Consider the following 27,273-nt stretch of genomic DNA (forward strand, 5'->3'; position numbering starts at 1 on the left):
TATGTACAGGAGTAGTGGTATCTATAGATTAAACTTAAAGTTATGGTATTGTGTAACTTTATGCGGTCATTTTGTATGCAAAAAGTTTGAATTAAGTCTTTTGTAGCGGTAGATTAAGTGATACCCTTTCACATGGGGTGAATTAATGAGTGGAATATCATGGAATAATGCAGGCAACACTTTTAATACTAAGTGAAAAGTACTGCTTCTTACATTTTAATACAGTATGTTGCATTAGGTCTGAGTTTAAATGGCTAGGATACTGCCCCTGCTCCTGTCTTCAGAGGGGGTATCCTCTTGACGACCTTGTTCATTAGGGGCCAATCCAAGATGTTCTCGCCAGTCTTCTGGTATGATGAGTAACGAGAATCCTATACCAATAGCTGAGATCGCCATCACATGTCCACCAGAAGGGAACTCCCATTGCTTATCCATAGCTCACAACACAAAGAAAGAAAAGCAATGTAAATCTCGCAAAATACATATTTGACAATGTTTTACAATATATATGAATTTAACTTTCAAGCATTTAATTGGTTGTCATAACAATTTTGTATACTAAGAAATCCTTTCCGAAGTTTTATCTTAGACAGGGCTGTTTGTAGGCAATTTGGCTCCCAGTGCGAACAGTAAAAAAATCGCTTTCCTCCCCATTGACATTTAAAAAATTAAACATTTGCGCTTACCAAAAAAGGGGGCATGCCTCACTGCAAGCGGCATGGCCTCACTGCAAAAGGCATGGCCTTGCAGGGAAAGCCTACCTTACACCCCAGTTTTATACCCTGTACCCCCAGACATTGGCCACCACAGGAAAATTCCCAAATCATGCCCATTACATTATTTGTCATTTTTCCTCATTATAGTATGCCCCTTACACAATATTATGCCCCACAATATAATGCCCCTTACACAATATTATGCCCCACACTGTAATTCCCCTTACACAATATTTCTCATACGTCCTAGAGGATGCTGGGGACGACATCAAGACCATGGGGTACAGATGGGATCCGCAGGAGACATGGGCACTCTAAAGACTTTTCATTGGGTGTGAACTGGCTCCTCCCTCTATGCCCCTCCTCCAGACCTCAGTTTTAGAAATGTGCCCAGGTCGACTGGATGCAATCTGTGGAGCTCTACTGAGTTTCTCTGAAAAGACTTATGTTAGGTTTTTTATTTTCAGGGAGATCTGCTGGCATCAGACTCCCTGCTTCGTGGGACTGAGGGGGCAGAAGTAGGAACCAACTTCCTAAAGAGTTTCATGGCTCTGCTTCTGGCTGACAGGACACCATTAGCTCCTAAAGGGAACTGAACGCTAGCTGTGCCTAGATGCTCACTCCCACAGCACGCCGTCACCCCCCTCACAGAGCCAGAAGTAAGAAGACAGGTGAGCGTTAGAAGACAGATCTTCAAATCAAGAAAGTGACGGCTAAAGGTACCGCACGGCAGGCGGGAGCGCAGTGCGCCATGTTGCCCACACATACACAGGCACTGCAGGGTGCAGGGTGCAAGGGGGGGGGGGCCCTGGGCAGCATGAAACCTATGGAAACTGGCACAGATAAGAGGCATAAGTTGCAGAGGCACAGTCCTACCCCCACCAGTATAAAAAATTACCTCATAAAAGCTGAGGAGAAACACAGCATTGAAGAGTGGAGCTTCCTCCTCAGTCAGCCAGCACACTGCTCAGCGCCATTTTCTCTCTCTCCTCAGGCTGCAGAGACAACGCTGGTCCTCCTCCACTACTGAACAAGTATCAGGGTTCAAAACAGGGGGGGCCACAGTGAATTTGGTGCTATATAATTGTATGATTAACATTATAAAAGCGCTGAATGTCAGTGGGCATTTTGTGTTCACAGACATTGTGTTACTGGCGCTGGATTGTGAACTGGCAAATCCCATCTGTGTCCCTCTGACAGATTTTACTGTGGGTCTGTCCCCTATAAATCCAAGAGTGTCTGTGGTGTGGTTCTGCACGTGTGTGACATGTCTGTGGCAGGGAACTCTGTGGAGACATGTTAGAGACACAGAGGTGTAATATGATACCAAGAGCCTGACTGTGTGAAAGGTTACATGATAGTGTGAATCATATCAGTAAGAGGTTGGACTGAATCTCATACAGAAAATGAAAATAATCTGTTGAAGATGTGATATTTAATAGTTCTGCCTTTCATCCACAGGGACCTTTCTGGGTCACATACAAATCTGCACAAGTAGTACAAACTGATACCGACACGGACTCCGATTCCTGTGTCGACCCTAGTAATTCCAGGGGAATAGGTCTTAAATTAGCAAAAAAGCATTCAAAACATGTTTTAGCTATAAAGGAGGTGTTAGAAGTTACGAAGCCCTCTCTTTTACCACAAGGAGAGGGTTTACTTTAGTAAAGAAGTAATGTAATTTTCCCTCCACCTCAGGTCTGATTTAACCTGAAAATAAATTTCAGATTCCCAAAAGGAATTCAGGCAGTTTACCTTTTTCCAAAAAAGGTGGGAGTCACCCCGCATTTTAGACAGGGCCCTGTCATAAAAGAGAAAAAGTGTTTCTCCCTGCGCCTGGAATGGCTTCATTTAAGGAGCCGACAGACCGCAAGTGAGTGAGGTGATCTATTGATGTGGCCAATGGGACACTACTCAGGCCTACCATTGTCTGTGAGTGGGTGAGTAGTGCTATTGAAAAGTGGTCAGAAAACTTGTCATTAGACATTGACACAATAGATGGAGACGAGATACTCCTAACGTTAGGTCATATCAAAGACGCTGCTGCGTACGTACTAGAATCCATGAAATATATTGGTTTCTTGGGATCAAGAACTGCTACCATGGCAGTATCGGCCCGGAGGGCGTTGTGGATTCGCCAGTGGAATGCTGATGTAGATTCCAAAATAAAATATGGAGGCTCTCCCATATAAAGGTGAGGCCTTGTTTGGTAATGGGCTGGATGCGTTAGTCTCGGCGGCTACCGCAGGTAAGTCGACATTCTTGCCTTATGCTACTACACCGGCGAAAAAGACACATCACTCTCACATACAGTCCTTTCGGCCCAACAAATACAAAAAGGCCAAAGGTCTCCCCTTTTTTCGCAGGTAGGGGAAGGGGAAAAGGAAAGAAATCTGCAGTGTCTCCCGTATCGCAGGAGTAGAAGTCCACCCCTGCTTCTGCCAAATCTGCAGCATAACGCTGGGGCTCCCTTGCGGGAGTCCGCTCGGGTGGGAGCACGTCTGAAACTTTTCAGCCAAATCTGGATTCAATCTGGGCTGGACCAATGGGTCATACAAATAGTGTCCCATGGGTACAAACTAGAGTTTCAAGACGTCCCCCCATGCCGATTTTTCAAATCGACCTTGTCAGCTTCTCTTCCGGGAAGAGAGGCAGTAACAACGGCAATTCAAAAATTATGTCAGTATCAGGTCATTGTCCTGGTACCCTTGGCACAGTAAGTAGAAGGTTTTTTTATTCAAGCCTCTTCGTAGTTCCGAAGCCGGATGGCTCGGTCAGACCGGTTTTAAACCTGAAAATCTGAATCTCTACCTGAAAAGGTTCAAGTTCAAGATGGAATCCCTGAGGGTAGTGATTTTCAGTCTGGAAGAGAGGGACTTCATGGTGTCAGTAGACATAAAAGATGCTTACTTGCATGTTCCCATTTATCCTCCTCACCAAGCTTATCTGAGATTCGCAGTACAGGATTGCCATTACCCAGGGCCGGTGCAAGGTTTATTGGCACCCTAGGCAAATCTTCAGCCATAACTCCCCCCCCCCCCCACCGCAACCATCCCTGTTGTCCTTCATATAATCCGGCCCTGCTCCCAGCTATATATACTGTGTAGATGAGTGTGTGTGTATATATATATATATATATATATATATATAGTTTCCAAGCAGTCCACACTCTGGCCTTTTAAGTGTATGCTGGGGTGACTTCCATATAATGATAGATAATAACCCATCAGTTTCCAATGTAAATTCACAACAGAGGAGCACTCACCAGTCTTCAAAGCAGTTTTTCTTTATTTTAAATAGATTATAATGGAAAAGGGTGTATCGACGTTTCGGTCCCAAGTGGGACAAAGGTCGCGCGTGTGCTCTGGAAAGGGGTGTAGCCACTCAAAAGGGTGTGTGTCCTTCAGTGTAGTTTACCACACCGTATACCCCTTATACACATTATGCATCACAATAGTAGGACCCATTTTACTACCTAGTACTTGTGCCCCTTTCACCTTATACCACACAGTATGAGCCAAAATTCACATTATAGTACACGGAATAAGACGAAATTCACATTGTAGTACACAGAATGAGCCGAAATTCACATTATAGCACACTGAATGAGCCGAAATTCACATTATAGCACACAGTATGAGCCGAAATTCACATTATAGCACACAGCATGGGCCAAAATTCACATTATACCAAACAGTATGAGCCGAAATTCACATTATAACACACGGTATGAGGCAAAATTCACATTATAGCACACGGTATGAGGCAAAATTCACATTATAGCACACTGAGTAACCTATGCAGTGACACACACAGTAACCTATACAGTAGCCTCTACAGTGACACACACACACAGTAACGTACGCAGTGACACACACAATATAAAATATGACACAATAAGATGCACAGTATATGACACACACTACATAAAATCAGCAGCACCCCGCCAGGAGCCCTTGTGATACTCTCACCCAGGCAGGGGCAGCAGTGTAGAGGTAGCTGGGCAGCGTCCGGCGTTTTACAGGCACCACTTCACTCTGCACCCAGCTACAGACGCCCAGCACCAGCACGGTCAGATCGCCCCTGTCACCCCGCGTACACAGGACGTACATTGTGCCGCAGCTCGGCAGCTGGTAACTGGGTCGTTCCTCTCGAACTCCCAGCGCAGCCGCTCCGCAGCGGATTTGTAATAGTAGCGTTGCTTAGTCGAGCAATATATATATATATATATATATATATATATATATACATACCCAGAGCCTGATATTAAAATTGAATTGGTAACAGGAGAATAAAAAAATAATACAGCCTGTCTTTTGCTTTGTTGATGGGAAAGACAGGCTGTGATGACCCATGCACAGGACAGAGAGAGACTGCACACTTTCCTCTGTCTGTCCCTTCTTCCCTGAAGATACAGAGCTGCAGGCTGCTAAAATTACTGCAGCGTAACAGGCAGCGGGAGCAGAGTCGCGGGGGGGGGCAGTGGATGCGGGTCGCGTAACAAGCAGCGGGAGCAGAGTCGAGAGGGGGGAAGAGGGGGGGCAGTGGATGCGGGTCGCGTAACAAGCAGCGGGAGCAGAGTCACGGGGGTGGAGGGGGGGCCAGTGGATGCGGGTCGCGTAACAGGCAGCGGGAGCAGAGTCGCGGGGGGGGGGGGGCAGTGGATGCGGGTCACGTAACAGGCAGCGGGAGCAGAGTCGCGCGGGGGGGGGGGGGAGAGAGGATGCGGGTTACAAAATGAGGAGCCCAGTTGGAGCCAAGTGGGTGCAGGTAACAGGCAGCGGGAGCAGAGTCGCAGGGGGGAGAGTGAGGGGTGCGGGTTACAAGATGCAGAATCCCAGTGGGTGCAGCCGCGGCAGTCTGAACATTCCACTATGAAGGGCACATATATCTATGCCGGGTGGGTGCTATGCTATCGGCGGAGGTGGGGGGGGGGGGCGGCAGGATTGCAGTAACAGGAGTAAGGACAGTCGTGACAGTCAGTTTAGAAAGGAATCGGTGCATAATTCACTGACTCACATTGAACACAGACTCGGTGGGCACCCACACCATCTCCGGCTGCTCTTACACTCATCTCTTAAAGAGGAGGAGCTTGGCTTAACTGAGGCGAGCAGGGTGATAAAGAAACCGTTTTCTTTTTCATTCAGTGTGCGGTGCCGCCCTCCAGTGGTCGCCGCCCATAGGCAGCTGCCTAAAGCTGCCTAGTGGTAGCGCCGGCCCTGCCATTACCAGTTTCAGACGTTGCCGTTCGGACTCTCCACGGCACCGAGGGTATTCACCAAGGTGTTGGCGGAGATGATGGTCCTCCTTCGTTAAAAAGTCAATATAGGGGGTAATTCCAAGTTGATCGCAGCAGGATTTTTTTTAGCAGTTGGGCAAAACCATGGGGGTCATTCCGAGTTGTTCGCTCGCAAGTGAATTTTAGCAGATTTGCTCATGCTAAGCCGCCGCCTACTGGGAGTGAATCTTAGCATCTTAAAATTGCGAACGATGTATTCGCAATATTGCGATTACACACCTCGTAGCAGTTTCTGAGTAGCTTCAGACTTACTCGGCATCTGCGATCATTTCACTGCTTGTCGTTCCTGGTTTGACGTCACAAACACACCCAGCGTTTGCCCAGACACTCCCCCGTTTCTCTGGCCACTCCTGCGTTTTTTCCGGAAACGGTAGCGTTTTTTCCCACACGCCCATAAAACGGCCTGTTTCCGCCCAGTAACACCCATTTCCTGTCAATCACATTACGATCGCCAGAACGATGAAAATGCCGTGAGTAAAATTCCTAAGTGCATAGCAAATTTACTTGGCGCAGTCGCAGTGCGGACATTGCGCATGCGCATTAAGCGGAATATCGATGCGATGCAAAGATTTTTACCGAGCGAACAACTCGGAATGACCCCCCATGTGCACTGCAGGAGAGGCAGATATAACATGTGCAGAGAGAGTTAGATTTGGGTGGGTTATTTTATTTCTGTGCAGGGTAAATACTGGCTGCTTTATTTTTACACTGCAAATTAGATTGCAGATTGAACACACCACACCCAAATCTAACACTCTCTGCACATGTTATATCTGCCTGCCCTGCAGTGCACATGGTTTTGCCCAACTGCTAAATAAAATCCTGCTGCGATCAACTTGGAATTACCCCCATAATTCCTTATCTGGACGATCTCCTGATAAAAGCGAGATCCAGTGAACAGTTGGTGCAGAACATCGCACTCTCCCTGTCAATACTCCAACAACACGGTTGGATCATGAATTTTCCAAAGTCGCAGTTGTAACCGACGACAAGATTGTCCTTTTTAGGGATGATTCTGGACACAGAAGTACGGAGAGTATTTCTTCCAGTGGAAAAGGCTCTGGAAATCCAGAAAATGGTCAAACAAATATTGAAACCAACAAGCGTGTTGATCCATCAATGCATTCGGTTGTTGGGGGAAATGGTAGCGGCCTTCGAGGCCATACAGTTTGGCCAATTTCATGCCAGAGTATTCCAGTGGGACCTGTTGGACAAGTGGTCCGGATGCCACCTACACATACACCGGAAAATAATCCTGTCCCCCAAAGCCAGGATTTCGCTCCTGTGGAGGCTACACAGTTCTCACCTACTAGAGGGATGCAGGTTTGGGATTCACGACTGGGTCCTAATAACCACGGATGCAAGTCTCCGAGGCTGGAGAGCTGTCACACAGTGGGAAAGCTTCCAAGGAAAATGGTCAAGTCAGGAAGCCTGCCTTCATATAAACGTTCTGGAATTGAGAGCCATTTACAACGGCCTTCTACAAGCGGTACATCTTCTTCAAGATCCCATTCAGATCCAGTCGGACAATGTAACAGCAGTCGCGTACATAAACAGGCAAGGCGGAACGAAAAGCAGAGCGGCAATGGCAGAGGTGACAAGGATTCTCCTCTGGGCAGAAAGACATGTTAGAGCTCTGTCAGCAATTTTCATTCCGGGAGTGGACAACTGGGAAGAAGACTTCCTCAGCAGACACGTTCTCCATCCAGAAGAGTGGGGCCTCCACCAAGAAGTCTTCGCAGAGGTGACGAGTCTTTGGGGAGTTCCTCAAGTAGACATGATGGCATCTCGTCTAAACAAGAAGCATCTGAGATATTGTTCAAGGTTGAGAGACCCTCAAGCAAAGGCAGTGGATACACTGGTGACCCAGTGGGTGTTTCGGTCGGTATATGTTTTCCCTCCACTTCCACTGATTCCAAAAGCTCTCAAAATAATAATAAGAACAAGAGTTTGCGCAATCTTCATTGCCCCAAACTGGCCAAAGAGGGCTTGGTATCCAGATCTTCAGGAGTTGCTCATAGAAGATCCTCGACCTCTTCCTCCTCGAGAGGACCTACTACAGCAGGGGCCGTGTGTGTATCAAGACTTACCGCGGTTACGTTTGACGGCATGGCTGTTGAGCGTCAGATTCTAGCCCGAAAGGGTATTCCCAAGGAAGTCATCCCCACTCTTATTCAGGCCAGGAAAGGAGTAACGTCTAAACATTACCACCGTATTTGGAGAAAATGTGTCTTGGTGTGAATCCAAGAAGGCTCCTATGGAAGAGTTTGAGTTGGGACGTTTTCTCCATTTGCTGCAGGCTGGTGTGGATGCGGGCCTTAGATTGGGGTCAACCAAGGTCCAGATTTCGGCCTTATAAGTTTTCTTTCAAAAACAATTGTCCTCCTTTCCAGAAGTTCAGACATTCGTGAAAGGGGTTCTGCACATCCAGCCTCCATTTGTGCCTCCAGTGGCACCATGGGACCTTAATGTGGTGTTGCAGTTCCTTCAATCGGGTTGGCTTGAGCCTCTACAAGAAATAGAGTTGAAGTTTCTCACTTGGAAAGTGGTGATGCTTTTGGCGTTGGCATCCGCAAGGCGGGTGTCTGAATTGGGAGCCTTGTCCCACAAGAGCCCTTACCGGATCTTCCAAGAAGGTTTCCTCTTTCCACATAAACCAACCTATTGTGGTGCCAGTTGCTACTGACACATTCGCTGAGTCAAAGTCTCTAGATGTGGTTAGAGCTTTGAAGATTTATGTCGCTAGAACAGCTCGAATACGGAAAACAGATTATTTGTTTGTCCTGTATGCTCCCAACAAGATTGGGTGTCCTGCTTCCAAGCAGACTATTGCACGTTGGATCAGAAGTACGATTCAGCACGCTCATACTACGGCTACGTTACCGACGTTCTGCAGGAACCTCAGCACTCTCCCACCCGGTTTGGGAGCTTTGGAACTTCACCATAGTACTAATGTGGACCCCAGTATCCTCTAGGACGTAAGAGAAAATAGGATTTTGATAACCTACCGGTAAATCCTTTTCTCCTAGTCCGTAGAGGATGCTGGGCGCTCGTCCCAGTGCGTACTTTACCTGCAGTTTAGTTATTACAGTTACACAAGTTGTGTTATCTTGGTTTCATCATGTTGCTGCAATTAGTTCATGCCTGTTGGCATGTGTTATGTTGAATGACATGTGTGCGGCGTGGTTGAGGGTGTGAGTTGGTAGATATCTCACCACTAGTTAAGTAATTCCTTTCCTCTAAATGTCAGTCTCCCTGGGCACAGTTCCTACAACTGAGGTCTGGAGGAGGGGCATAGAGGGAGGAGCCAGTTCACACGCAATGAAAAGTCTTTAGAGTGCCCATGTCTCCTGTGGATCCCGTCTATACCCCATGGTCTTGATGTCGTCCCCAGCATCCTCTACGGACTAGGAGAAAAGGATTTACCGCTAGGTTATCAAAATCCTATTTTTACCCCACACTATAATGCCCTTTACACAATATTATGCCCACACAGTAATGCCCCATACACAATAACATGCCCCACACAGTAATACCCCTTGCACCATATTATGCCCCTTGCACCATATTATGCCCCACACAGTAATGCCCCTTGCACCATATTATGCCCCACACAGTAATGCCCCTTGCACCATGTCATGCCATACACAGTAATGCCCAGGACACCATATTATGCCCCACAGTTAAGCTTCTGACACCATATTATGCCCCACAAGCTCCTGCTCATTGTCAGGGGTTTCTTCATGCCACAGGCCGCCTCTCGTTTGGTGCCCGCGGTTACTTGGATCATTGACTGCAGCATCTCCCCTGGTGGCGGTGGCTCAGTGGTCCCAGCACTTCCAGGAACCACTGTTCATGCCTTTTTCTGTTACTAGAGGTCTTACTGGTCCTCTAGCATCTATCTACTCTGAGGTGGTGGCAATTTTGGGAGGGACATTTTCAACAGTATTTCATGAGGACAGCTAGAATCGCATGGAATACTGCTGCAGACACTAGACTCTAGAAACATCCCTGATCTTAGACCTCAGTTCATGCTACCATATATCATAAAGTCCAGCACACCAGTCACTGACTAGTAATGAATATGCTGGTACTATTGAGGTTGCAAAAACAAACATTGGCCGTGATTTTTTTGCCGGAAAACTTAATGTGGCTATTATGACCAAATTTTGATTACTTTGCTTTCTCCCGATTCTCGCACTATTCAATTGAAAAAGAAACAGACGCAATATTTTTTTTCTTCAAAACCCGCAGGAATTTTTATTATTGTACAAATAGAAATCAGCATCTACCCTAAAAAAAATTAAAGTAAATATTGGAAGACAGTAGATGTCTATTACTGTCCCCCCGAAAAAAATATGTTGTTCTTTTATAATGTTAAAAAATGGCTGATTTGTGCATTCGTTAATGGCAGTGAAAAAATTATAAAAAGCTTAAAAAAAAAAATCGGTAGAAATAAATGCTGTAGTTAAATTTTGGGTGCATAAAAATGTCCACAAGTTGATTTTTGAGTCATTTGAAGCAGCTTTAAAAAATTATTTAAAAAACATCTGTAACTCCCACCTGCAATCTTACACACAAAAAAAAAAATCTATCCCACCCATAAAGCACTCCCCATATAAATGTCCCATCATTTAGCCCATTATTCTGCACTTTGCAGAATAATACCCTAATAATTACGTAATTATTAGCATATTAAGCTAAATGAAAACTTCCAATCATTAGGGATGTGTCCCAGGGGTGGTCCCGTCCTGCGCGTGTGCTAGCAGCCAATACGATCCGATTGCATTGGCTTGCGATTGATTGCATTGGCTGCAAAGCCCTCTTCCTGATTGACATGCAGAGGCGTTCGCGCAGGAAGGGGTGCGGCAACGGAGCGTTGCGGAAATGGCGCATCGAAAAAACAGACGGGGCAGCATAGTTTTCGGGGTAGCTGCGTGATGTCACGCAGCTGCTCCAATCAAGAAAATGGCAGCGGACCGCCTGCATACGCAGCCTAGCAGCTGCAGGGGGTCATCCACAGTTGCTGCAACCGCAATTAACTTGCTGTAAGGACGGCCCTGGTTATAGATCCTTCTATAATCGATCCTCTGAGTAACCTTATATTTGCGCAGAATGGCCACGGTTGCTGAGAACTGCTGACACCCTGAAAGCGGTTGCAACATGCCTGCTTTATTTTGGCAATCCCCATAACCGTCCCCCAAACGCTTTGTGAATGTCAAAACCTTTGCAAAGAAATTCTTCCCGAGAATGGCATCGCAAAGGTACTTTGGTGCAAGTCGGCCAATAATAACTCATCTCCATAAATATTGGCATAGCGTACATCTCTGAGTCAGGCCCACAGAAAACAGGAAGCAGAAATGACTAACCAGATGCAGACTATCTTTATACAGGGAAGTGAATGATATAAGTGCCTTGAGTCCTACTAGAGAAAGAGCGCTATATGAATAAAATTATTAATTATTAATATTATTATAATCCAACACATTTTAAGCGTGACATGATAGAAAGATAAATAGCAAAGAATAGCATAGAGTTTTAAACTAAGTAACACATTTTAGTACTAAACAGGTGTGGATACCACTCAACACTTTTCTTCTGATTAAGGAGAGAACAAGTGAAAATGGATCCCATAGCGACCAATCGGCTTTTACCTATCACTTTATAGAATATGCTAAATGCTAGGTATAAGCTGATTACTTGTTATGGGCAACTGCTCCACCGGTCCACTTCTCTATTGTCTTTTTCTGGGTGATGCATCAACCCCATAGTTGTTTAACCTGTATGAAATATTTGGTTCTTGTCCTCATTTATCTAGCCTCAATACGCAACACAGCGGAAGATGCCTGGCGCGAGTGAGCTGACAGGTCCTGCACAACTTTGTTAGCATCGGGCATCTTTTTTTGCCAAAATTGAGTCAATGCGACAATTGTATAGTTGTGTACGACTGAGTGTGTGAGGGAGATGTACTAAGACTTTGAGAGTGAACAAGTGGACAGTACCAGCCAATCAGCTCTTAGCTGCCATGTTACAGGTTGTGTTGAAAAAAAAGCTAGGAACAGATTGGTTGGTAGTTTATCTCTCTCCACTTTATCACTCTCCAATGCTTAGTATATCTGTCCCTCTATATGAAGCAAAACAAAACTTGGCATGGAAAAAAAATCTGCAGCCCCTGCATCGTAGCACTTTGTATAAGATTCAGAGGGCTGTATTCAAATCTTATTGCGGTTGCCCGCACCCATGAGCGCCCGCTGGCTGCTATTCAAATGTTGCTGCCGACGGGCGCAAGAAGTTGATTTCAGCTCGCTCCTCCTGGGGGTGGCAAGCTGAAATACACGTAAAACGACCATTTGGGAACCCAAATGGGACTTTTCACACTCGCGCCCATTAGTTTAGTGGGGTTTAGGTGCTTTACGTGCCTAAACCCTATTGTAATGGGCGCGATCACCGCAATAAGTGGGGACAACTGAATATCGTCCTGAGTTCTCCCATCACTTTAGACGGGAGATCGGGTGTGATTAATCAGTTGAATTCCCCCCAGAGACTCAGTCACACACAGATGCTAGAGATGTGTGCCGACCAATGGCGGCTCCAGACTTGGGGCTGCAGCGCAGTTCAAAATTCAAATAGCGAAGCCACACCAACTGTCATCCGAAATACTGCAAAACAACGCCGTCCGGAACTCACTGGCAATTGGTGTGATCCCCTATTTGAATTTTGCACTGCAGCCACACCTCTTGAGCCACTACTGGCGCCGACTTCCATGTTTTGGTTTTGAAACTGGATTAATTTTCATGTTATGGTTTTGGTTATAGTTTTGCAAATCCACCCTCACGTGTTTTGGTTTTGGTTCTGTAAAAAAAAACTTTTTTGTATGCTAAAAACACCTAAAATCATGTAATTTGGGCATGTTTTTATTCCTACAGTATTATTAACCTCAATAACATTAATGACCAGTAATTTCCAGTCAACTTTGACCACCTTATAGCTCACAATATTGTTCACCAATATATGCCAAAGGATGTTTTGCTAAATAAAGCAAAAGAGCAGAGGCACAAATACATGGCAAGTACAGTATATATGTTAAAAAAAAATGTGTTGCAAACTACAGGTACACCACCGATTTTCCGGCATCCTCGGTTCCAGTGCCGTGCCGGATTATCGATTTTGCCGGATTAACGGTGGAAACTAATTTTGCACCTTCAGAACATTTCTAAAGCAATAAATAGTCAAATATATGCTACAGTATAATATTAATGAATGAATAAACACAGTAGTGTATGCAAAACTGTTTATAAGCAAAACAGGTATCAGGTTCGTTTTGAACAACCATTAACACTAAGTGAAACAGTAACTACAAGGAAAGTACTAAACCTCATGCAAAATGACACTAACTCTTACCCTCCCACAGCCCAACTCCCACTACAACCTACCCTATACCTTCCACAGCCCAACTCTAAACCTTCCACAGCCCAACAACCTACCCTATACCTTCCACAGCCCAACTCTAAACCTTCCACAGCCCAACTCCTATTACAACCTACCCTATAACTTCCACAGCCCAACAACCTACCCTATACCTTCCACAGCCCAACTCTAAACCTTCCACAGCCCAACTCTAAACCTTCCACAGCCCAACTCTAAACCTTCCACAGCCCAACTCTAAACCTTCCACAGCCCAACTCTAAATCTTCCACAGCCCAACTCCTATTACAACCTACCCTATAACTTCCACAGCCCAACAACCTACCCTATACCTTCCACAGCCCAACTCTAAACCTTCCACAGCCCAACTCCTATTACAACCTACCCTATAACTTCCACAGCCCAACAACCTACCCTATACCTTCCACAGCCCAACTCTAAACCTTCCACAGTCCAACTCCCACTACAACCTAATCATCAGCGTGGTCTTGAAGAAGTATTTCAGGTGGGACAGTTGCACATGGGATGTCTGGGGAACAGGGACCTGATCTAGAACTTGGAGGAATTGGAGATGCTAGAGAACAGGTACTGCTCTTAGGCACATTCTTGCATAGCTTCTTAAACATGACATCAAGGCGAGGTTGTTTCATAAGTTTTGACCTTTCCCTGTACAGTTTTTCTTTCATCAAGTGAAAATGCATTAGCTTTTGTTCTGTCACAAAGTTACGTTGTTCTAGTCCTTTGATTAGCTCACTTATCATCTCAATCAGCTTGTCAATACCAGTGGGGATTTCAATAACATTTTCGTCTTCACTGTCACCATCGTCACTTTCAGTGATTTTTGCAGGATTCAAAACCATATCTATAATTTCAGAGTCAGTACAGTGACGCACAACAGGTGTTTCAACGTCAACCTCCATCCACTCTGCCAGATTTTCTTCGTTCAGCCTACTTGATAGGTTGTTGGCAGCAGTTGCAGTACAAGTTTTTGCATATTCAAGTAACTCAAGAACACATTCATCATCATTTGCTACACGAAATCCTGTGAAGGCAATACTGGGATCTTCATCAGGTGCATTTTCAAACACCATGGCAGGCCACAACTTATGCCAACCATTCTTTAGTGTTAACGAATTTACATTCTCCCAGGCACTAGCAACAAACCAAAGTACATCTTTCATGTTAAAGTCTTTGATAAACGACTCAATAGGCTTGCCTGAATTCACCACATCTAGCATGCGTTTCATGAAAAGTGTACGATACTTGGCCTTCATAGAGCGCAATATTCCTTGATCTTGTGGTTGGATAAGAGATGTACAGTTTGGTGGTAAGTATGCTGTAAACACGTTATTCTTGCGCAGCAGTTCAGCTCTAGGGTGAGCTTAACAGTTGTCCAGAATAAGAAGGATTTTGCAGTCCTCTGATAGGCCTACAGATGTGCAGTGTGCTCTGGCTTCTGCCACAAAATACTTTTCAAACCACTCTAGCATTAACTCGGTGGTAATCCATCCATTTTTATTTGCACGATCAATTACAGGATACACTTTAACACCTTTTAAAGCCCTAGGGCATTTACTTTTTCCGATCACTAGTGGCTTGCATCGGTGAGTTCCGGCAGCATTGGAGCAACCTAGGACAGTAACTCTGTCCTTAGATTGTTTAAACCCTGTGGGGGCTTCTTCATCCTCCATTGATAAAGTTTTCCTAGGGGTACATCGCCAATACAGTGCAGTTTCATCGGCATTATAAACTTGCTGGGGGGAGAGGTTTTCATCAGCCACAAGCTTTGCAAACTCATCCACATAGTCATCAGCTGCTTCATGGTTTGCAGACCGTTTTTCACCACACACTTTGCGCATCGAAATTCCATGACGTGACTTAAACCTATGCAGCCATCCTTCACTGTAATCACACTCATAGTCAAGTTTTAGTGCTTTATGATACAACTTAGCTTGTTCCTGTACCATGATGCCTGACAAGTCTACACCATCACTCCGACGTTGTCGAAACCATTCCAACAACACTCGATCAAGCTCAGTGCTTTTACCAGATTTCATAGTTTTCCTAATGCTCATTTGCTTCTTAGATTGACTTTCTGCAAAGAACTGTAATATTTTCTCCCTGTGTTTTTTTATGTCATACACTGTTGAGGAACCGAGACCGTATGTATCACACAGCTTCTTCACTGAAACACCGCGGTCCAGTTTTCGTAATATCTCAACTTTTGCCTGCACCGATATAGACTTGTGTTTACGCTTTATACCTGTACCATCACTGTTCTTGGAAGGCATAGCAGCACTACTGTCACTTGAACTGTCTGCGGACGCCATAACAGCCCCACTGTTGCTTGCTGTGTCACCTGCAGTGCCCTCAGAAGCTGTACTCACTGACACTTGTGTGCGCTGTGTGTTCCGCCCATGTGCGGTACTTGCTGTGACCTTGGACGCCATAACAGCCCCACTGTTGCTTGCTGTGTCACCTGCAGTGCCCTCAGAAGCTGTACTCACTGACACTTGTGTGCGCTGTGTGTTCCGCCCATGTGCGGTACTTGCTGTGACCTTGGACGCCATAACAGCCCCACTGTTGCTTGCTGTGTCACCTGCAGTGCCCTCAGAAGCTGTACTCACTGACACTTGTGTGCGCTGTGTCTTCCGCCCATGTGCGGTACTTGCTGTGACCTTGGACGCCATAACAGCCCCACTGTTGCTTGCTGTGTCACCTGCAGTGCCCTCAGAAGCTGTACTCACTGACACTTGTGTGCGCTGTGTCTTCCGCCCATGTGCGGTACTTGCTGTGACATTGGACGCCATAACAGCCCCACTGTTGCTTGCTGTGTCACCTGCAGTGTCCTCAGAAGCTGTACTCACTGACACTTGTGTGCGCTGTGTCTTCCGCCCATGTGCGGTACTTGCTGTGACCTTGGACGCCATAACAGCCCCACTGTTGCTTGCTGTGTCACCTGCAGTGCCCTCAGAAGCTGTACTCACTGACACTTGTGTGCGCTGTGTCTTCCGCCCATGTGCGGTACTTGCTGTGACATTGGACGCCATAACAGCCCCACTGATGCTTGCTGTGTCACCTGCAGTGCCCTCAGATGCTGTACTCACTGACACTTGTGTGCGCTGTGTCTTCCGCCCATGTGCGGTACTTGCTGTGACCTTGGACGCCATAACAGCCCCACTGATGCTTGCTGTGTCACCTGCAGTGTCCGTGGAAGCTGTACCCACTGACGCTTGCGCGTATTGCGTGTTACGCCCATGCGCAGAAAATGTTCCGGAATAAAGGATGTCTCTAACCCCCTTTAATCCGGACAATTTAAAATTGTCCGGATTAAAAGAGGTTCCGGATCATCGGTTGCCGGAAAATCGGTGGTGTACCTGTAGTAATGTTTTAGAACTATAACCAATAAAAATGTCTACAAAAAAGTCTGTCCCCAATGCCCCCCAAAAATACAGCCCATTATGAAAAGGAAAGTGGTGCAAGATGGAATTGTCTTTGGTCCCTTTTACCCACCTTTATGTTGGATATTAATAAGGACATGCACAGTATAACAAACTAAGCACTTAAGCGACAGGGATGGCAGCTTTTGTGGCTGAAGTGCTTGGTTTGTTTGAGCCACCACTAACCAGTTTTATTGTAAGGACTACTTCCAATCACTAATGAGGAGGTTGATGACGAGGGTACTAATTACATATTACTATAATTTAAAATACACTTCTTGGTCAAATAACTTAACATGGAGGAGGTGCCTAGATGGTTAACGCCCCTACATCTGTTAACTTTGGACTCACAAATGGAGCAGATACCTTCACAAACATTGTCAGTATTTGGGCAAAAATAATCCCACACCGAACAGGTTGCTTTTTTGGTTTCATGCCCAGAATCACAATGACTTTCTTTTTATCACTGGCAAGAACTGCTGACACTAGAAACTGACTTACACAAACAACATCCTCATCATCATCAATAACCTTATTAGCGTCAGATAGTACACAAATATCCCCCTTACCCTGTTGCACTTCCACAGTAGCATCCTCAATTTCTATTTTAGCATTTTTACTTGTGCAGAAATAGTGGAAGAGGCTTCTCTATGTGTACATTATCAGAAAGTTCAGGCTCCCACATAGCATTCGTGGACACCCTTAGACTCACCTTAAGGATTTGTGACATTTCTGAACACATAGGGGTATATTTACTAAGATTCGTAATGTTCAGAATTTGTTTGAAGTTGAAACACGACTGACATCGGTAGTGTGAATTTGCAACTTTTTTTTTTTTACGACTCATTTACTAAGCGTTTGTAATTTGTGTTTTCGTATTTTCCGATGTCGATGTCATTCGTAATATATTTTATGTGATCGCGGCCGACTCTTGTTTTTGCGGCCGTATTTTGTTGGGCTTTTTACGAATTCGTATCTTTAATTTTCACGGCAGTGTTTTTGACCCTTCCCGGCCGCGTTATTTTCTTACTTTCGTTTTCGTCACTCGTCCGTGATTGGTTGTGTTTGTCATGGAGGAGTGTCTGTGCTCATTAGTATAAAAACGCCCCCAACCAGCCACACCTCGTGGGTTTAGCTAGTGGAGAGGTGAGAGGAAGTTGGTGTTTTGGAGTTGGTGATTTGTTGGTCGGTTTTGGAGGTTTCTTGCGATTGTTGAGTGCTGTATTGTGTGTGTAAGTAGTCTTGTGGTAATTGTTGTGTAGTCTCTTTAAAGTTTGTGTGATTTTTAGTGTTTGTGCATTTTACTTTCAGTCTATTGTCATTGTGTGTGTGTGTGTGTGTGTGTGTGTGTGTGTGTGTGTGTGTGTGTGTGTGTGTGTGGTTGGTGTGCAGTGGTAGTGGAGGAGTGTATTTTGTGTTTTTTTTTTATTAGTATTATTTGTTGTTTGTCATTATTATGTCCCAGTCAGAGGTGAGTGAGAGGGAGGAGGTGAGTGAGGTGGAGGAGGTGAGTGAGGTGGAGGAGGTGAGTGAGGGGGAGGAGGTTAGTGAGGTGGAGGAGGTTAGTGAGGTGGAGGAGGGTGAGGTTGCTGCTGTGGCCTCGAGTGATAGTGACAGTGATGGTGGTGTTGGTCCGCAGCCACGCACCACTACCAAGACGGACAGAAATTTTAAATTTAGCTTTGCGGAAAATATGGCTTTGGTGCATGAGTTGATGCGCCATCATCGCCAGCTGTTTGGGCGTGATGCGGCCAAGGAGCCTTCCCGCAGGAAAACTGTTCTGTGGGGAAAGGTAGTGCGGCAGTAAACAGTGAGGGTGTGGTGAAGAGGACCAAGGACACGTGTCGGAAGAGATTCTACGACATCAAGCGCCATGTCAAGGCCAAGATGGCAAAGGAGGCTAAGTCAGCCAGGTAGACAGGGGGTGGCCATCCCTTTATAGCGTCTTATCGGGAGTGGAAGGAACCTGTGCGGACCCTTATTCCGCATGAAGTTGTTGGTGTAACTAATGTGCGGGATTCGGATCGTCCTAGGCCTGATGGTGAGTTTTTTTTACCAATCTGTTATATCTGCATATGTGTTTATGCCTAATTAGTATTTTTAAAATGATATCGTATTGTTAATATATTTGTATGTTCTAAATTGATTATCTATTTGTGTTTGTTTTAAAAATATTTTGTGTTTGAATAGTGAGGTGTTAGGTAGTAATGGTTTTTTTTTGTTTTTGTTTAATGTCTGCTGTATTTTACCTGTCTTTGTGGCCAATATGTTAGTGTAGATGGCTAAGTATTGTATGTTGTTGTTTTTTTTACATTTTCTAATTTTTAGTTTTTTTTTATTTAATTTTCAAATTTACTCATTAATGTAATAATTTCAAATATATGGTAATACATGTGTGTATATTCAGCTGTTGGCCATGGAAAATTAGACTACTTGGCTATGTTTTTGTCTTTGGAAATGGAACCTCATTAGCCTGTTTACAAAAAATGAAGCAACCCATTGTTTCAAAATTTATTGATAGAAACTGTACCCATAATGGTAATCATATGTCCACATCACTAAATGTTGCTGCTTACAAAAGTACACACTGTAATTAAAGGTCATAAACACCAATGTATAATTTTTACAGTACGAAAGCAAGCCACCACTTCCAGAACACAAGCAACACTGTCAAGAGCTGTGGATGCTGGCAATACAGGTAACGCAAAAATGGCACCTGTTAATGTGGCCACCACAAAAATTCAAAATAATCTAATGTTTGCATTAATCCATAGGAACTTCAACATCGCATCACAGTCCACAAAGACGTCTTTCACAGGGGTCTGGCAGCCACACGAGCAGGCCTAGCAAGAGATGTCATCCTGATGTCGCACCAACACCAGCATTAAGCACACCCCCACGTCGTATTTCAACTGTGTTGCCTCAGCCACCAGAACACATTTTGGAGAGTACTCAATCACCGGGACCACATTCCCCTCAGCTGTCTGGTGAGTAAACACAAAACACAAATTACACATCAGCCAAAAAATGAAATAATCCTAGTACTTATTCACAGCAGCAAGCACATGGCTTGCAAATTGTTAAAAACAAAAAACCACTAAAAAAGTTTTGCAAATTTAGAGTGTTCTCTTGCGCCTTACAGTAGTATCGTGTTGTCATTTTTTATTTGAATAGTAAAATATTGAGCTTCAGGTAGATTCACACCCTTTCACAATGGTGATAGAATTCATATTGCCATTTACTGTTTGATATTTTAATGCAAGTACGATATGGTGGGTGACAAATCACTTTTTTTTCATGGTGTAAACTTTGTACCTCTGTGTGTTTGTTTCGTAAGTGTGGTATTTGTCAAACATGTGTCCACTTTTGTTTTGAAGTCATTTTTTTCAATATAAAAACCAACATAATTGGCCTTTTTGATTGTGTATACGAGTCTTGGTGAACATCCTAATTTTAGAAAAATATTTGACAAACAAGTCTAGAAAGTAGAGATGAGCGCCGGAAATTTTTCGGGTTTTGTGTTTTGGTTTTGGGTTCGGTTCCGCGGCCGTGTTTTGGGTTCGACCGCGTTTTGGCAAAACCTCACCGAATTTTTTTTGTCGGATTCGGGTGTGTTTTGGATTCGGGTGTTTTTTTCAAAAAAACCTAAAAAACAGCTTAAATCATAGAATTTGGGGGTCATTTTGATCCCAAAGTATTATTAACCTCAAAAACCATAATTTCCACTCATTTTCAGTCTATTCTGAATACCTCACACCTCACAATATTATTTTTAGTCCTAAAATTTGCACCAAGGTCGCTGGATGACTAATCTAAGCGACCCTAGTGGCCGACACAAACACCTGGCCCATCTAGGAGTGGCACTGCAGTGTCACGCAGGATGGCCCTTCCAAAAAACACTCCCCAAACAGCACATGACGCAAAGAAAAAAAGAGGCGCAATGAGGTAGCTGTGTGAGTAAGATAAGCGACCCTAGTGGCCGACACAAACACCGGGCCCATCTAGGAGTGGCACTGCAGTGTCACGCAGGATGGCCCTTCCAAAAAACACTCCCCAAACAGCACATGACGCAAAGAAAAATTAAAGAAAAAAGAGGTGCAAGATGGAATTGTCCTTGGGCCCTCCCACCCACCCTTATGTTGTATAAACAGGACATGCACACTTTAACCAACCCATCATTTCAGTGACAGGGTCTGCCACACGACTGTGACTGAAATGACGGGATGGTTTGGACCCCCACCAAAAAAGAAGCAATTAATCTCTCCTTGCACAAACTGGCTCTACAGAGGCAAGATGTCCACCTCATCATCATCCTCCGATATATCACCGTGTACATCCCCCTCCTCACAGATTATCAATTCGTCCCCACTGGAATCCACCATCTCAGCTCCCTGTGTACTTTGTGGAGGCAATTGCTGCTGGTCAATGTCTCCACGGAGGAATTGATTATAATTCATTTTAATGAACATCATCTTCTCCACATTTTCTGGATGTAACCTCGTACGCCGATTGCTGACAAGGTGAGCGGCGGCACTAAACACTCTTTCGGAGTACACACTTGTGGGAGGGCAACTTAGGTAGAATAAAGCCAGTTTGTGCAAGGGCCTCCAAATTGCCTCTTTTTCCTGCCAGTATAAGTACGGACTGTGTGACGTGCCTACTTGGATGCGGTCACTCATATAATCCTCCACCATTCTTTCAATGGGGAGAGAATCATATGCAGTGACAGTAGACGACATGTCCGTAATCGTTGTCAGGTCCTTCAGTCCGGACCAGATGTCAGCATCAGCAGTCGCTCCAGACTGCCCTGCATCACCGCCAGCGGGTGGGCTCGGAATTCTGAGCCTTTTCCTCGCACCCCCAGTTGCGGGAGAATGTGAAGGAGGAGATGTTGACAGGTCGCGTTCCGCTTGACTTGACAATTTTCTCACCAGCAGGTCTTTCAACCCCAGCAGACTTGTGTCTGCCGGAAAGAGAGATCCAAGGTAGGCTTTAAATCTAGGATCGAGCACGGTGGCCAAAATGTAGTGCTCTGATTTCAACAGATTGACCACCCGTGAATCCTTGTTAAGCGAATTAAGGGCTCCATCCACAAGTCCCACATGCCTAGCGGAATCGCTCCGTGTTAGCTCCTCCTTCAATGTCTCCAGCTTCTTCTGCAAAAGCCTGATGAGGGGAATGACCTGACTCAGGCTGGCAGTGTCTGAACTGACTTCACATGTGGCAAGTTCAAAGGGCAGCAGAACCTTGCACAACGTTGAAATCATTCTCCACTGCGCTTGAGACAGGTGCATTCCACCTCCTATATCGTGCTCAATTGTATAGGCTTGAATGGCCTTTTGCTGCTCCTCCAACCTCTGAAGCATATAGAGGGTTGAATTCCACCTCGTTACCACTTCTTGCTTCAGATGATGGCAGGGCAGGTTCAGTTGTTTTTGGTGGTGCTCCAGTCTTCTGTACGTGGTGCCTGTACGCCGAAAGTGTCCCGCAATTCTTCTGGCCACCGACAGCATCTCTTGCACGCCCCTGTCGTTTTTTTAAAAATTCTGCACCACCAAATTCAAGGTATGTGCAAAACATGGGACGTGCTGGAATTTGCCCATATTTAATGCACACACAATATTGCTGGCGCTGTCCGATGCAACAAATCCACAGGAGAGTCCAATTGGGGTAAGCCATTCCGCGATGATCTTCCTCAGTTGCCGTAAGAGGTTTTCAGCTGTGTGCGTATTCTGGAAAGCGGTGATACAAAGCGTAGCCTGCCTGGGAAAGAGTTGGCGTTTGCGAGATGCTGCTACTGGTGCCGCCGCTGCTGTTCTTGCGGCGGGAGTCCATACATCTACCCAGTGGGCTGTCACAGTCATATAGTCCTGACCCTGCCCTGCTCCACTTGTCCACATGTCCGTGGTTAAGTGGACATTGGGTACAACTGCATTTTTTAGGACACTGGTGAGTCTTTTTCTGACGTCCGTGTACATTCTCGGTATCGCCTGCCTAGAGAAGTGGAACCTAGATGGTATTTGGTAACGGGGGCACACTGCCTCAATAAATTGTCTAGTTCCCTGTGAACTAACGGCGGATACCGGACGCACGTCTAACACCAACATAGTTGTCAAGGCCTCAGTTATCCGCTTTGCAGCAGGATGACTGCTGTGATATTTCATCTTCCTCGCAAAGGACTGTTGGACAGTCAATTGCTTACTGGAAGTAGTACAAGTGGGCTTACGACTTCCCCTCTGGGATGACGATCGACTCCCAGCAGCAACAACAGCAGCGCCAGCAGCAGTAGGCATTACACTCAAGGATGCATCGGAGGAATCCCAGGCAGGAGAGGACTCGTCAGAATTGCCAGTGACATGGCCTGCAGGACTATTGGCATTCCTGGGGAAGGAGGAAATTGACACTGAGGGAGTTGGTGGGGTGGTTTGCGGGAGCTTGGTTACAAGAGGAAGGGATTTACTGGTCAGTGGACTGCTTCCGCTGTCGCCCAAAGTTTTTGAACTTGTCACTGACTTATTATGAATGCGCTGCAGGTGACGTATAAGGGAGGATGTTCCGAGGTGGTTAACGTCCTTACCCCTACTTATTACAGCTTGACAAAGGCAACACACGGCTTGACAAATGTTGTCCGCATTTCTGGTGAAATACTTCCACACCGAAGAGCTGATTTTTTTGGTATTTTCACCAGGCATGTCAACGGCCCTATTCCTCCCACGGACAACAGGTGTCTCCCCGGGTGCCTGACTTAAACAAACCACCTCACCATCAGAATCCTCCTGGTCAATTTCCTCCCCAGCGCCAGCAACACCCATATCCTCCTCATCCTGGTGTACTTCAACACTGACATCTTCAATCTGACTATCAGGAACTGGACTGCGGGTGCTCCTTCCAGCACTTGCAGGGGGCGTGCAAATGGTGGAAGGCGCATGCTCTTCACGTCCAGTGTTGGGAAGGTCAGGCATCGCAACCGACACAATTGGACTCTCCTTGTGGATTTGGGATTTCGAAGAACGCACAGTTCTTTGCGGTGCTTTTGCCAGCTTGAGTCTTTTCATTTTTCTAGCGAGAGGCTGAGTGCTTCCATCCTCATGTGAAGCTGAACCACTAGCCATGAACATAGGCCAGGGCCTCAGCCGTTCCTTGCCACTCCGTGTGGTAAATGGCATATTGGCAAGTTTACGCTTCTCCTCCGACAATTTTATTTTAGGTTTTGGAGTCCTTTTTTTACTGATATTTGGTGTTTTGGATTTGACATGCTCTGTACTATGACATTGGGCATCGGCCTTGGCAGACGACGTTGCTGGCATTTCATCGTCTCGGCCATGACTAGTGGCAGCAGCTTCAGGTGGTGGAAGTGGATCTTGATCTTTCCCTAATTTTGGAACCTCAACATTTTTGTTCTCCATATTTTAATAGGCACAACTAAAAGGCACCTCAGGTAAACAATGGAGATGGATGGATACTAGTATACTTATGGATGGACAGCCGAGTGCCGACACAGAGGTAGCTACAGCCGTGGACTACCGTACTGTGTCTGCTGCTAATATAGACTGCATGATAATGATATGAAATCAATATATGTATGTATATATAATATCACTAGTACTGCAGCCGGACAGGTAGATATATATTTATTAGGTAATGATGACTGATGACGGACCTGCTGGACACTGTCAGCTCAGCAGCACCGCAGACTGCTACAGTAAGCTACTATAGTAGTATGTATCAAGAAGAAAGAAGAAAAAAAACACGGGTAGGTGGTATACAATTATGGATGGACTGCCGAGTGCCGACACAGAGGTAGCTACAGCCGTGGACTACCGTACTGTGTCTGCTGCTAATATAGACTGGATGATAATGATATGAAATCAATATATATATGTATATATAATATCACTAGTACTGCAGCCGGACAGGTAGATATATATTTATTAGGTAATGATGACTGATGACGGACCTGCTGGACACTGTCAGCTCAGCAGCACCGCAGACTGCTACAGTAAGCTACTATAGTAGTATGTATCAAGAAGAAAGAAAAAAAAAACCACGGGTAGGTGGTATACAATTATGGATGGACTGCCGAGTGCCGACACAGAGGTAGCTACAGCCGTGGACTAACGTACTGTGTCTGCTGCTAATATAGACTGGATGATAATGATATGAAATCAATATATATATGTATATATAATATCACTAGTACTGCAGCCGGACAGGTAGATATATATTTATTAGGTAATGATGACTGATGACGGACCTGCTGGACACTGTCAGCTCAGCAGCACCGCAGACTGCTACAGTAAGCTACTATAGTAGTATGTATCAAGAAGAAAGAAAAAAAAACCATGGGTAGGTGGTATACAATTATGGATGGACTGCCGAGTGCCGACACAGAGGTAGCTACAGCCGTGGACTAACGTACTGTGTCTGCTGCTAATATAGACTGGATGATAATGATATGAAATCAATATATATATGTATATATAATATCACTAGTACTGCAGCCGGACAGGTAGATATATATTTATTAGGTAATGATGACTGATGACGGACCTGCTGGACACTGTCAGCTCAGCAGCACCGCAGACTGCTACAGTAAGCTACTATAGTAGTATGTATCAAGAAGAAAGAAAAAAAAAACCACGGGTAGGTGGTATACAATTATGGATGGACTGCCGAGTGCCGACACAGAGGTAGCTACAGCCGTGGACTAACGTACTGTGTCTGCTGCTAATATAGACTGGATGATAATGATATGAAATCAATATATATATGTATATATAATATCACTAGTACTGCAGCCGGACAGGTAGATATATATTTATTAGGTAATGATGACTGATGACGGACCTGCTGGACACTGTCAGCTCAGCAGCACCGCAGACTGCTACAGTAAGCTACTATAGTAGTATGTATCAAGAAGAAAGGAAAAAAAAAACCACGGGTAGGTGGTATACAATTATGGATGGACTGCCGAGTGCCGACACAGAGGTAGCTACAGCCGTGGACTAACGTACTGTGTCTGCTGCTAATATAGACTGGATGATAATGATATGAAATCAATATATATATGTATATATAATATCACTAGTACTGCAGCCGGACAGGTATATATATTTATTATGTAATGACTGATGACGGACCTGCTGGACACTGTCAGCTCAGCAGCACCGCAGACTGCTACAGTAAGCTACTATAGTAGTATGTATAAAGAAGAAAGAAAAAAAAAAAAAACACGGGTAGGTGGTATACAATTATAATATTATATATATATTAATTATATACAATTATATATATATATATATATTAATTAAACTGGTGGTGATTATTAAACTGGTTGTCAGGTCACTGGTCACACTATCAGTAACTTGCAAGTAGTACTCCTAAGCATACAATCACAATATATATTATACTGGTGTGGCACTCTGGCAGCAAAAGTGTGCACTGTACGTTATATGTACTATGTACTCCTGAGTCCTGAGTCCTGCTCTCAGACTCTAACTGCTCCCCACTGTCAGTGTCTCCCCCACAAGTCAGATAATACAATACAGTCACACTATCTATCACTTCACTTCAGCAAGTACTAGTAGTAGTAGTACTCCTCCTAATGCTCCCCAAAATTACTACTGTGTCTCTCTCTAGTGAGACTGTCTCACTCTCTTCTCGAATCTCTATATATAAACGGAGAGGACGCCAGCCACGTCCTCTCCCTATGAATCTCAATGCACGTGTGAAAAATGGCGGCGACGCGCGGCTCCTTATATAGAATCCGAGCCTCGCGAGAATCCGACAGCGTGATGATGACGTTCGGGCGCGCTCGGGTTAACCGAGCAAGGCGGGAGGATCCGAGCCTGCTCGGCCCCGTGTACAAAACCCTGAAGTTCGGGTGGGTTCGGATTCCGAGGAACCGAACCCGCTCATCTCTACTAGAAAGTTAAACTAAATATGAAAACCAGCATAATTTTCGAATACACTCAAATGTTGTCCCCTTAAACCCCATACAGAACCAGACATCATGCCCCCGGAAGCCCAGCAGGAATCTGAACAGGAAACATACACCCTCCATCTGCAAGCAATAGACGTTAACCAACCAAGCACGCCTCAGGAAAGTACCCCGCCACCTCAAATGTCACCACACCCACAATTGAGCCAAACAACCCCCCCGCAACAACCTGAACCATCATTTTGGGTAACATGGAACCAACAACAGGCACAGAATATTGATTGCCTACGCACACACACCCAATACCTAGCCTGTCTGCCCCATCACAACACAAGCAGGCTCAATGTCCAGCTATGCAGAGTCGCAAACAGTATGGAGCAGATGAGAGCAGATAACAGCCAACTTATTGTTACCTTTCAGCGCATAATGGATGAGCAACACCGCCATCAACAG

General features: G+C 45.2%; 1 protein-coding gene across 1 annotated transcript in view; it reads right to left on the reverse strand.

Moving 5' to 3' along the window:
• Positions 1–209: 209 nt before the first annotated feature.
• The window catches only part of LOC134968710 (solute carrier family 35 member F3-like), a 152,932-nt gene continuing 125,868 nt past the window's right edge, over positions 210–27,273 (reverse strand). The window contains exon 7 of the mRNA XM_063944215.1: positions 210–437. Coding sequence (XP_063800285.1) covers positions 247–437 — 191 coding nt within the window. The 3' untranslated portion in view covers positions 210–246. The remainder of the gene's footprint in view (positions 438–27,273) is intronic.

The sequence above is a fragment of the Pseudophryne corroboree genome, chromosome 11, assembly GCF_028390025.1.
Source record: "Pseudophryne corroboree isolate aPseCor3 chromosome 11, aPseCor3.hap2, whole genome shotgun sequence".
Lineage (NCBI taxonomy): Eukaryota > Metazoa > Chordata > Amphibia > Anura > Myobatrachidae > Pseudophryne > Pseudophryne corroboree.